Source organism: Chiroxiphia lanceolata, chromosome Z (assembly GCF_009829145.1).
Source record: "Chiroxiphia lanceolata isolate bChiLan1 chromosome Z, bChiLan1.pri, whole genome shotgun sequence".
NCBI classification, from domain to species: Eukaryota; Metazoa; Chordata; class Aves; order Passeriformes; family Pipridae; genus Chiroxiphia; species Chiroxiphia lanceolata.
The window spans coordinates 31,592,491-31,605,035 of NC_045671.1; the positions used below are offsets into that span (position 1 = coordinate 31,592,491).

Below are 12,545 nucleotides of genomic sequence, written 5' to 3' on the forward strand. Positions count from 1 at the left end.
AGTAAATCTGGTTGCCCCTTTCCTCCACCAGGTTGCAGCAGGGCCTCTCCAATATTGTCCACTTACTCCATATAAAAAAAAAAAAATAATTTTTTTCCTTAGGATCAGCCCTTCCACTCTGGGGAACTGCCCACTGTAGAGTGGAGCAGCAACTTTTCTGGAAAAAAGAACACATTTGTGACCACTTTTCCCTATAACTCAGGTACCCATGCCTCTAGGGTTGAAGGTAGGTTTTCTATCCCACTTCCTCATGTCCTGTCCATGATCCCTCAGGTAAAAACACAGAGCAACCCATTGTGTCTACCCCCTACAACTTCTCTCTTGAGCAAAAGAACACATACTGTTAATAGCTGAGATACTGGGCTAGACAGGTAGGGAGTAGGATCGCTCCTCTTTTTGTTGCTGGAACTTCTGGAACAGTTTTTCCCACTTTTCAAGCAGTTTTTCAGCCAACTCCATAAGGACTTCATATTGCCAGAGATGGCAAGCCATTCAGCCACTCTAAGTGCCTCTTTATCTCCCCAGCTCATTACTACCAACACAACAATGCTGCACTCTGCACAAATTGCCACCACACTGGACTTCATCTGGATCTGTGGGTAACCACACATTGTTCTGGTCATAATAAATCATCTCTAGGTATTGGACACCTGCCTGGGTGACATGTAACACCTCCCTTGAACAGATACTTTTCCTTCATACTTGACAGGAGTCATCTCCAGAGGCTGAGGATTTATGCCCCTTTTTTAATTGCCTTGTTCATGCCTCCTTTCCTAGAAAGCAATCCCAGCTGCTTGGCTTCCCTATCCTGTAATTCTAGGCTAGTAGCCCTGTTATCCCAGCATCAGAGCAGGCAGGTAACAACGTGCATACCTGGATGATAGTTGAAATCTCTTCACATATCTGTTACCAAAATCTCAGAAAACAAAGAGAACCCTCTGACATCAGTGCAGCTATTCAGACAGCAGGCACTCTTTACTGACAGCGCCAGAAGCATGGGGGAATCCTTCCACCTATGAAGTGTACTGTCAGAGAAAAATCCTTCCCTTTTTATTTCATCTATGCAATGTACATGTAAACTTCCAGTATCCTGAGCCAATCTGTTCAATGTTTTCTATTGGAACATCTTGCTTTCTATCAGCACATCTAGGTATAACCTGCCCTTTATTGTTGTGTATACTACAGTTAGAATTAACTTGTTCTAAACTCTGTTGTTCTAGTACAGATTTATATTCTATCTCCTTGCTTGCTTAGATAAATTCTCCCATATCAAACCCACAGCTCACTCAGGGATAGGTATCGAATTGTTATCTTTTGTTCTGCCTCTTCCACCTGGTCTTGGGACGGCCCTGCTTCATCTTCCTTTACTATGAAATGACTTCTGTGTCCATTTCTTCTTATGTATAGGAGTGACTGATACAGATATGGGTTGGTTCAGCTGCAGTGTCTGTCACTGGAGTTGGAGTACCCACACTGCTAGTCACCTTGTTGTCAGATCCAGAGACCATCTTTTCCCTTTGAGGGTACTGAGTAGGACTTTCTCCTCATGAAGTCATGCTGGCTCTGACCAATGCCTGCATTGTCCTTCAGGTGTTTTTCAATAACTCTCAGAATAATCCTCTCCATATCTTTACCAGCCACTGAAGTGAGACTGACAGGCCTGTAGTTTCCAGGGTCACCCACGCTGCCCTTCTTGAAAATTGGGACATTAGCCAGATTCCAGTCAACTGGAACCTCTGCAGATTCCCAAGACCATTTAAAAATCATTGAGAAAAGCCTCACAATGATATCAGCCAACTCTTTTGAGTGGTCTTGGATGAATCCCACCCGGGCCCATAGACTACAGGGATCCAGCTGGGAGTTTATCATTCTCACAGCCATGGTCCTCCAGCTCAGGGCAATGAGACACCCTTAGCCCATCTTCAGTGTTTAAGATGGAGGCAAAGAAAGTACTGAACACCTCTGCCTTGTCTGTGTTCCTGTTCCTGAGGTGAGCATCTTCATCCTGTAACGGGCCGATGTCTTTTCTGCACTGCCTTTTGCTACTGGCATATTAAAAAAATCTTGTCCTTTTATTGTCCCTCCCCATTTCTGGCAGCTTCAACTCCAGTTCAGCTTTGGCTGCATGAATTTTCTCCCCAGAGTGGGGAGTAGCACCTCTGTATTCCTCCCATGTCATTAATATAAAAAATGCTTCTAACAAATTTGTTTTAACATCTTCTAGTCAGATGTGATTACCTCTACTCATCATGCCCTGCACTGGGCACCAAAAAAAGACTGTTGTGGTTTAACGCCACTCAGCAACTCACAGACACTCACTCTCCCCTGTCCCTAATGGGATGGGAAAAAGATCAGGAAAAATGTAAAACCCATGGGTTGAGATAAAAACAGTTTAATAACTGAAATAAAGTAAAATTAATGATAATAATAGTATAGAAAGGGAGAAGGAGAGAGAAATAAAATCCAAGAAAAAGAAGTGATGAAAAATACAATTGCTCACCACCCGCTGACTGATACCAAGCCTCTCCCCAAGCAGCGATCAGCCCCTCCTGCCCAACTTCTCCCAGTTTATATACGAGCCGTGACATTGTAGGGTATGGAACATCCCTCTGGCCCGTTCATGTCACCTGTCCTGGCCAGTCTCCCTGCCAGGTTCTTGTGCCCCTGCTTAGCGGCAGCACACCAGACACAGAGAAAGTCCTTGTCTTAGGGTAAGCACTACTTAGCAATGACTAGAAATCCATGTGTGATTCCAAGGATTCTCATACTGAATCCAAAACACAGCACTGCACTAGCTACTGTGAAGAAAATTAACTCTATCCCAGCCAAAGTCAGGACAAAGTCTTAGAGTTAACCACCAGATCACCTTCAGATCTGTGTATAATCCTTAGTCCGGCTCCCTTTGGCCAAACAAGGAATTTTTTAGCACTTAGATCTTTCTTGATCATAAACCCTTCTGTCTGACATTCACATGCACAAAAGCCCAGGTTGGGTTTGTGGTTTTGATTTTTTTTTTTAATTTATAGGGAATCCCCAAGTAACCAATTAAGCTGGCTTTAAGACTTTGAAAAACCAGGGCAGCAAAGAGTGAACTTAATGGGAAGCAGATCTGGTCCGCTATTTTAAGTAATCTTTAGACAGTGCGGGGGGAGTGGGGGTGGGGATGGATGGGGAGAAGACAAAGTTTTGCTTGAAGACTCTGCAGTGGCTGGAAGTGCCTTTGCCCTTAAAGTTAAGTGTATCTGTCCTAGATTTGCAACCCGCTCTAAAGGAATACCAGTACGAGTTATTTTAGGGGGTGAATTCAGTCATATAGTGGTTTAAGTACTGATACCATATCACATTCTGAGTTCACAACTGGGCACACCTCAGGTGAATACTTTGACCACGTAGCAGCCAGGAAACTGCTTCCTAGTAGAGAATGACCACACACATTCCAGCAGCAGGGAATCGACACTGCACAGTAAAATCCTGAGTTTAACAAATATTTTTTTTCCAAGGTGGGCACACTCATAGCTCATTAACACACTATCTCATTAACAAAATCTCTTAGTCTTGGGTCTCCAGTTCCTCAAGGTGGGTTTCTTTTCCTTTAAGTAAAAAACAAGAACAGACTACTACACTTGCATTAGTTGGGTTAAAAAGAATCCAATTATTTATTTACACTTCATGCCACTTTCTTGCCATTCCCACCAGAAAGCCACAGCTGCAGGACTATGAGACGTAAATCAGCAAAAAAATCAAATATATATAAACATGGTATCTGGCATTTCCTTTAGCTGTGAGAAACATAAGGAAACTGACAAATTGTATTCAAGGACTCTCTACAGCAGTGGGCAGCTACCTGGTACCTTATCCTCAGACTTTAGAAGCAGGATTCTTGCTGGTCTATTTCCTGTTAAGTAGGAAACAACTTCAAGGTTTAGTTCAACATATCCTTCTTCAAAGCTTCTGGGCTGAAGAAGTATTCACAAGTTCCTGCAAAGCAAAATTCTATGCTAAAAGCTATGTTCATAAAGTACTAAGCATGCACACTTAAATGAGGAAGCAGAGCTCCCATCTGCCATGTTTCATGTAAACAACATTATTTAGACGCATGCAACTCTTAAAAACAAAGTTAATAGTAATGTTCTCTTACTTCTGTTTCTCAGCATTCTAACCATTGCAAACACTAAAAAAAAGCTAAGACTTTAAAAACAATTATCACAGGCATGAAGTGCTGAAATCACATCAAGCTTATTAGTAAAGAGACTATAGTGAACCTGTAGGCAAGGGCAGTCTACAGTGGTCTAGATAATTTCTGCTACAAAAGCAATGATTTTCCCCAAGATCAAGCCACTATCTGCCCTCCCCTCCTGAACTCTGGGATCTCACCAGGAAAAAATCAAGAGTACTCTCTCTGTTGCCAATACAGGTCTACTTCAGACTCCACAGAATCAAGCATAAGTCTCTGCAAAGAACATGAGGTCTTTCAAGCTCGTCTGGACAAAGCTTTACAATTTTTGTAGAGTATTGCTCAAATAACCTCTGTTTTATGTGTTTTTATGCCTACCTTTCCATTTTTTTTGCATGGCAGTTGCTTTTCCTCTAAGAAAGCATTGACCCTTAACATCAAACTCCATTAAGTATATTCTTCCCTATTGTTCATACAAGGTTGTAGCAAGGCTACAACAAAGTTGCTGAATACCTCTTTTAGTAATTGTGAATTCCAACTACTTTCTTGCCGCGAGCAGCAAGAGTTTATAACTTTTACCCCCCCTACTACTCCTTAGAATGGAAACAAACCTTGACTCCCCAGAGATCACTATGATTTTTCAGTGATTCACACTAGCACACAATGAGATTCAAGCACTTCACATCCTCTTCACATTCTATCACTACATATAACCTTAGGAAGTAGAAACTTTTATAGTGTGTGCTGAAATATAAGCTAATATATATCCCCACCTTCTAAATGAGAACAAGCTAGTTCCACTGAACTACACAGGATACACAGATATTTGTATGAAAAACTGTCCTGCCTCAGAAATGGGGCACTGTAAAACTATTAAGTACTCATATGATTCATAAATTGTTTTCAGCAGAATTTGGGCAGAGGCATGCCTTACAAATCTTTCTGAAGAAGCTGCCGGATGCACACAACACTAAAATCATTCATTACAGACTGTGCAGTTAGAAATCAAGTCAATATTCCCACACGCGCATGCCAGGACTGCAATTTACTGTGTTTAAAAACACTCTCCAGTTAAGACTGCCTCAGTTTGGCAGCACCCTTCTCAAAAGCTCGTCTAGGACAATCCCTTACGCTCGCTAGTTTCCGAGAGGTGTTGTCGAAGAACCTTGCTCCTGTTTTTCTTCAGACTGAGAGAACACGGAAAAAACCTTCAAGTTCAAGCAATCGTTTTAAGGGATTCGCGTTTGGGCTGCTTGAAGCCCAACGGCGAAATTATAAACGCATTTTACATCAACTACAGTTCTCACCAGCATTTCCCAGACACCGAAACTGCCCCGTGACCCCGCGCACACGGGGCATTCTCGGACCACCCCGACAGCGGCGCCTCCGCCGCCCGGCAGAGCCGGGAGTCGCCGCTGCCCGCACACCTGCCACGCAACCCCGCGACTGCCCGCCCGCCGGCAGGGACGCGCACCGGAGCGGTGGCGCGGCACCATCGCACGGAGCAGCGCAGGAACTGGGGGTAAAGAATTTTTTTTTTCATTAAAAAACAGGGAAACTTAAAAAAAAAAAAATTAAAATATAAAGCAAAGGCGGGGGTCGCGCGAAGGGGCTGCCCGCGGCCCCGCCGTCGGGACAACTTTTCTCAACTCCCGGCGGCGGCGACTCGCTCCACCTGCGGCCGGGCCTGCCCCTCCCTGTCTGGCTGGCCGCCCACCGGCCCCACCGCAGGGCAGGTGGGCGACCAGGGCGGCCGGTGCAGCGGGGCCTCCGCCCGCGCCTGTCCCGCCGCCGCCGCCGTCGTGCCGGCAGGGACGGCTGCTCGCTGCCCGCACGCCCGGAGCCCTCCCGCCGCCGCCCTCCCTTTACCTCCTCGCCGCCGCCGCTCTCCTCCGTGCCGTTTCCTACGCTCGCCATGTTCCCGCTCCTCTGCGACCGCCTCGTCGGGATCTCTGCGACCGCCTCGCCCCGTCCACTGCTCACAACTCAGCAGTGATACCGCCCCCCGCCCTTCTCGGCCGCCCCCGCTCAGCTGGGCCCGGCCCGGCCCGGCCCAGCCCGGCCCGGCTGCTCCCGCCCGGTTCGTGCAGATCCCCGCCCGCCGCCTCCTCCCGCCCCGGCCGCCCCGCTGCCTGGCGGCCGCGCCCCCTCGTTTACATGCAGGGCCCGCCCCGCCGGCCCTTGGCTCCCGCCCCCGCCTCACCGCCGGCCGTGCCGCTCGGATGGGGTAGCGCCGACGTCCTACTCCCGGCGGACCCTGGGAGCGGTCGGAGGTGCGCCTGGCCCGGTCGGGGCAGGCGAAGAGTCGTACCAAACTCGTGCCGAGGCCCCTTGCTTCCTCTGTCCTGCCGCCTCACCTCCAGCCACGCTGCGGCCCCGCGCCACCGTGACCAGCTGCACTGGCCGAGGCGCCGCAAATGTTCTTCCCCCAGCCGTTCCTGCGGTCTCCCTCCAGTCCCCGGGTTACCTGAGCGGCATCTCGAGCCGTTCAGCACACCTGAACCAGCGCTGCCGGTCTGGTTTCGTGCCGGTGTCATCCACCCCCACCGGTGTCCGCCGCACCGCCCGGACAGCGGCTCCAGGGAAGGGCAGCGCGGGCGGTGCTCCTGTCAGAAGGGGCCTCGAGAAGCACTGCCTGCAGACCCGGCCACTCCGATGCCGTCAGTCAGCTCCAGGCATTCAGTACCTGATGTCTGGGAGAAATGTGCACCTACAGTCAGTCCCTCAACTCCTTGTGGCCAGGCTCTGTGGAAGAGCGGCTTCATCACCACGCTGAGTCGTGCTTGCAAAGAGAGTTAACAAAGCGGCCAGCTCCGTGAAGTCTGTTAGACTACTCCGCCCCACCTTGTTCTATGATTAGTTCATAGTACCATTGTGTTCTTTGCTAAAAATCTACCAATTTCCACTTCTCCCCATTCTGCCAGCCGAGGTCAAGATCTATTAAAAGGCATGATACCCATATCCACTTCCTACCAATTCCTTTCCTGTCACTGCCTTTGTTAAAAAATACATGTAGTTTTGATTTACTGGCTTTCATTAGAACCAGAGACAGATTAAGAGAGAAAGAGAATTGAACAGATTCAGATGACTAGGTGGTAGATACAGTCTAACAGTTTTTTGCAAGTTGAGAATACAGTCTAGAGATAAGCCAGGTCCTTCAGTCTAAGAAGCAGCAGAAGTACAGGCTTTTAGTGTAGGCCAACAACTGAAGTGTCCCTATTAATCTTACATAGACTGTACTGCTGTATCTGCTATTTTTACCCGGATGAGCTAAGGGGAAGGGAACCGAACACGAATATGTTCATCTGTCCTGCAAAATTCAGTCATTTCAGTTAATGCATCACAAACACACTGTTCTCCCTTACTCCTGTTGCATTTGAATAAGTTTCTTCACTGGCAACTTGTTGAAAGATACTTCTAGTGATATTATTATTTTTCCAGGACTGATCTAAAGCACATGAAATATACCAGTAGGGCAAAGGCAATAGACAGGCCCGTACATGCTTTGTATTTCATTCACAGTACAGTCATGTCTGGCCACACAGCTCCACCTGAAATCTTTTTTTATACTGTTTGCAAGTATCATGCAAGTATCGTCCTCTGTTGAAGACATTCATCCCTTTCTATTTTTCAACTCCAAAGGCAATCCTGTTGAGATATCCTTTAATTTAGAGCAGCATACTACCTCCATTTCAAAACTAGTTTTTAACCAGTATTATTTAACAGAATACTATGGCATACATAGTATATCAGTAGGATACCTAACACATAAGGTCTCCAAGTTCTAGGAAGATGGCCCTTAAAGATGAGTACCAGTTATGGCGTTCTGTAGAAGCCACACACATAAGCAGTTATGCACTGCCAGTTCTAGCTACAGAGAATAAAAACTTGGCACAATCCCTTATGTTCTTGTAGAAACCGTTAATGGACTATAGCATCAATACTTTCAGGGTTAGGTTGGGGAAATCACACTAATGTGCAGTTTATAGTCATGAGTAGTCACTCTAAGTGTAGAAGACATAGCTGCACATGTCAGAGGTTCAGTCAACATGCTCATCAAGTTCAAGATTAATGTCTAGTTCGACACTTTGTCAAAGTTAGTTCTTTATAGGCTTCATTTATATTTTTGTATTCTTTCCTCTCCAGCAAGTCCTTTAGCTCATTTATATTCTTTTGTGCAGATTTAAGGCTGTATCTATCAATGACTTTTCTCTAGTCAGAAAAAAGATGCATACTAAAATAATCATGGAAAAGATAACTACATCAAATCACTGCTTACCAAGATAGCTAAGGCATGATAATTGCTACTGAATTCTGAATACAAGCCCTGTGAATGGCAGAGCCATTACTGAGTTTTGCTTGGTCTTTTACAAGCTGCCACAGTGCATACTCCCATTGAAGTCATTGTAATAATAGTCAAAAAGGACATCTCAAAGCCGCACCCTAGTTGTCTTTAATCAAGTTTAATCATTCTTCCCCTTCTCACTTGAAATGTAAGCATTAAAGAAAAAAAATCCTTGTAAATTCCTCTTACAGTTTTCTGTGTGTAAAAAACGAAACAAAACCAAACACACCACTTCTGATGGAATATGTTCAAGAACTAATAGGTCTTAATCCTCTGAGAAGAAAAGCCTGCAGCAGTTCTCAGACAACTCTAGTTTCTATCCATTTGACTGTAGGTGTCTTTGCAGCAAGAATTAGGAAGATTATGAGCTGATTACTAATCTTTCAAAGAGCATTCAGGGAACATTCCAGTGAATGTGTTGAAAAGATTTTGCTGAGATCTGACAAAGGAGGCAAGACCTTGAGAGTGTGTTCTCTGTCTGGAAAAGCTGTATAGAATTCCCACACGGGAAAAACCTGCCTACATTTCCCCCCATCTTCAGAGCCATCACCTGCTTGCTGCTTTGTTAAGACTACTTGGATACTTGGTAACTCTTCTAGTGTATCTTTCTGCAGTATAGCTATTCACTGTGAATTTGCCTTATTATAAGAATTCATGGGACAATTTGGAAAAATATTTTTTTTTGAGATTCTGTAATCAAAGACAGATCTTACAAGAATGAGGGGCTATTCTGCCCCTCATCATCAGATAATACAGAAGAATAAAATCAACCTCAGTATAAACATTTGGTACTGATACAGTTTTCTTGAGGATTAGAAAATTGTCATTGAGAATAGGCTGTCTGTAAAATGAGCCTAGGCAATTGCATTAGCAGTCCTGCAGCTCCTTTCCAGTAGAGTTACCCTGTCTCAGACTCACAAAAACAGAAGAGCTGTAGATAACACTCATTAAACAATTAGCAGATTCCCCAGTGGAGGTAGGGCGAGTGAGCAGGACAGAAACCAAGTCCCGCCTAGTTCCAGAAGTACTGTTCCATAAACCACGTATTAGAACAACGAGTACTCTGAGCTGTACAAATTGTATGTGACTCTAACTACAAAAATACCCTGTAAAATATTTGCTGAGAGAGTCAGAATCACCATAGTTGAGATCAAGAGAATGAAATTTCTTACCGAGTTAGAAGCCAGCTAAGCAAACAAACAAAAAAGTATTTGCATGAACTTGTCAGAGATACTAGTTCATAAAAACCTGTTACAAAAGCAAGATGTAACAGCCAAGAAAGAAAAATTGCTGAGGGTGTATTTCCTTTTGGATTATATCTGCCATGCTATAACCTCTAGGCAATTAGGTTTTTAAGCCAGCATTTATTTTGCCAATTGATATGAAGCAACACCTCTTTCTGACAGGGACCACTATCAAAATACTGCTTCTTCACAGAATCTGAGCTAGTCTGTGGCTCAAAAACAGTATTTCAGACATTACTATAGCAACAGCAGTAATCTCTTTAGAGTTAAAATGCATATGAGTGCATTGATGCATACCTGTAGTTGCATGAGGAAGCTAAGATAGACTTTAAGATTATTTCAGTTCCTGCACACACACAAACACACGTGCGCGTGCACAGTCCTTTGCCACTATCCATTCCCTCAATAAGTTTCAGGCTCTACCTTAGACTCTAGAAGAAATATTTACTCTCAGTCCAAGCACCCATTTTCCCACATCCAACTAGAAGAAGGGTGTAGCAAGCCACAGTGCAGCCCACCTAGTCAAGTAAATACAACAACTGAAGTCACTAAAATAAGGAAAGTCAGTGTCCACAAAATACATGCTCTGTCTTGGGTCTCAAAAAAAGGGCGAAAAGGGCTGAATCAAGGAACTGAAACAAGCACATCAACATACATTTCTTATGAAAGACCTAAAAGAAAGCAGGCTGTCGAGGATACTTCTTGGCATGCATGAAGGCAGTACTAAAGCTTAGAGTATTCATGTTCTTCAGAAACTACAGATACGGATATCAAGTAAAGCTTAAAGTACCGGGTTGTTATAGTTAGGAGTGAAAGTGTTGTACCCTCAATAAGCTGCTTCATCTAAATCCTGTTTGTTAGACCTCTCAAGAACTTTATTTGGAAGTGAAGAACATGGGTGTTACTTCTTTGACAAATCTATCTAATGCAGTAATTGTATTTGAATACTTAGACTCTCACATTCTGCTAGGTACTCTTTTAGAGAGCCACAGTAGTTTCAAACTCCGAGATCATGTTTCCATATTTAGAAGTAGCAGCCATCTTGAAGCAGAGCCACTTCTTTCAGTCAGACATATTTCCCTTCACTCACCATACTAGCATGAAGCAAATATTGCAGTGGTGAAAAGACATACAAAAGCCCAAAATTAGGAGAAGGTGATGAGGCAGTTACCAGATCTTTCAGCATAAACAGGTTCTTGAACAAGATACATAAGAAAGCCTCCTCTACTCAGGGAACCCCTGCCTCTTTCACAAAGCCAGGGAAAGGACAACAATGAACTTTAGACACCGTACAGAGGTTTCCCTCAGTTACCATGTGACTTGTTTCCGTATACCTAAGCCAGGTTGTATAAGTGATCCTCAGTGAAAACATAATGCAATTAACTCAGTTTTCAGGCACTCTAGTTCTTTTACCAATGTGTCTACACAGGCATTATTTGCATAATAGTTTCTAGCAACTCTTCTACAGGTGCCATCTCTAAATTATGGGCTATATTTAGATAATTTTGTGTATCTCCTTATAATTTCCTTAAGGGAAAACCCTGAAAGATGCCACTCAGAATGACTTGTTAAATCTTTTAGGCCTAGAAACTGGCATACACCCTAACACTTACATAGCACATGTTTCCTGCTCCAGGTGGAAACAAGCTATTCTTAGGCTCACACCGTTTAAACTGGATTTATCCACAGCCAATGCATAACTTTTCACAAGAGTGTAATATAAGGTAAATCACAGAATACCTGATCCACCCACTGCTGAACACACAACTAGGCTCAAGGTTAGAGTAGGCTGCTTATATTGCACTAGATACGTGCCTTAAGGACATCTAATACACTATGTAAGTACAGACCTCTAAGCAAAACATCAGAACATCAGGTCAGATTCAGTAGGATGATACATGAGGAAATTGGTAAGCAGTGCAGAGTAAAGAACACCAATAAACAAAAAACAAGCAAACAAAAAGCCCCAACAACAAAACACCGCAGCATTTATTATCCTTTAGGAGGCTTAAAAGTCACCCTGTTTTCTGTGAGTATTTGACAACTAAGCTAAAACATACCTGGTATTTCACTACATTTGACAGCGCAAGTAGGTTTCGCATCACCTACACTCCTTCTCCTCCTACCTTTACTGGACAACATTCTCTCTTCTCAACATTCGTATCCCATTCTACTCCACTCCCACTCTCTGACATTCCATTCCAGCCCATTCCCCTTTCTCCCCTCAAAGAAGAAGTTCCCTTTGCTTTTGTGTATTTGTTTTCTTTTCTGTTTATCTCACCCTCTGCTCATTTATACAACCAAGAGTTTTCTAACAGGTGCTGAAGAGGTCTCCCCTATAACTCCTTACATCAGGCCAGATGATTAATTCTTTCCTGTCCTACAGCAGATGGAACAGTTACTTACCTTGGGATGATGATGTCTCATCTCTTTCCAGTTTTCTTCCCTTCTCACCTTTACAGCTAAGCAGTTCCCTGCTATTTTAGCAAGAAATTCTCTGTACTTCTCCCAGTCTTATCTTTAAACTTCTTCCTGTTTATCATCACATTTCATCTCATTGGAAGTATTTTGATGTTCTTTTTCCCAGCCTCTAGTCAAGGAGCATGTTTCAGAGAGTTATAGAGTAATAAAGGTCAGAAGTGACCCCTGCGACTGTTCTCATTCAACTCTCAATTTTTTTAAGATATAAAAAGCCACATTAAGTTATGGTATTTGTTTAGAAAGCAAAATACATTAATGTGCCATCGCTACCTCTCATATTAACATGAAGTTTGGTGTTTGC

The 12,545-nt window shown here is 44.0% G+C and overlaps 1 protein-coding gene across 8 annotated transcripts in view; it reads right to left on the minus strand.

Moving 5' to 3' along the window:
- The window catches only part of TTC39B (tetratricopeptide repeat domain 39B), an 86,153-nt gene extending 73,608 nt beyond the window's left edge, over positions 1-12,545 (minus strand). For 2 of the 8 annotated variants that reach the window (XM_032675353.1, XM_032675345.1), the window contains exon 1: positions 12,170-12,545. Coding sequence is in view for 2 of the 8 variants with exons in the window: in XM_032675345.1 (XP_032531236.1) it covers positions 12,170-12,190 (21 nt within the window). In the remaining 6 variants the exon portion in view is untranslated. Of the gene's footprint in view, positions 1-3,844; positions 3,903-6,043; positions 6,191-6,531; positions 6,557-12,169 lie in introns of those variants that run through there. The other 6 variants (XM_032675342.1, XM_032675343.1, XM_032675344.1 and 3 more) reach the window with 5 other exon arrangements.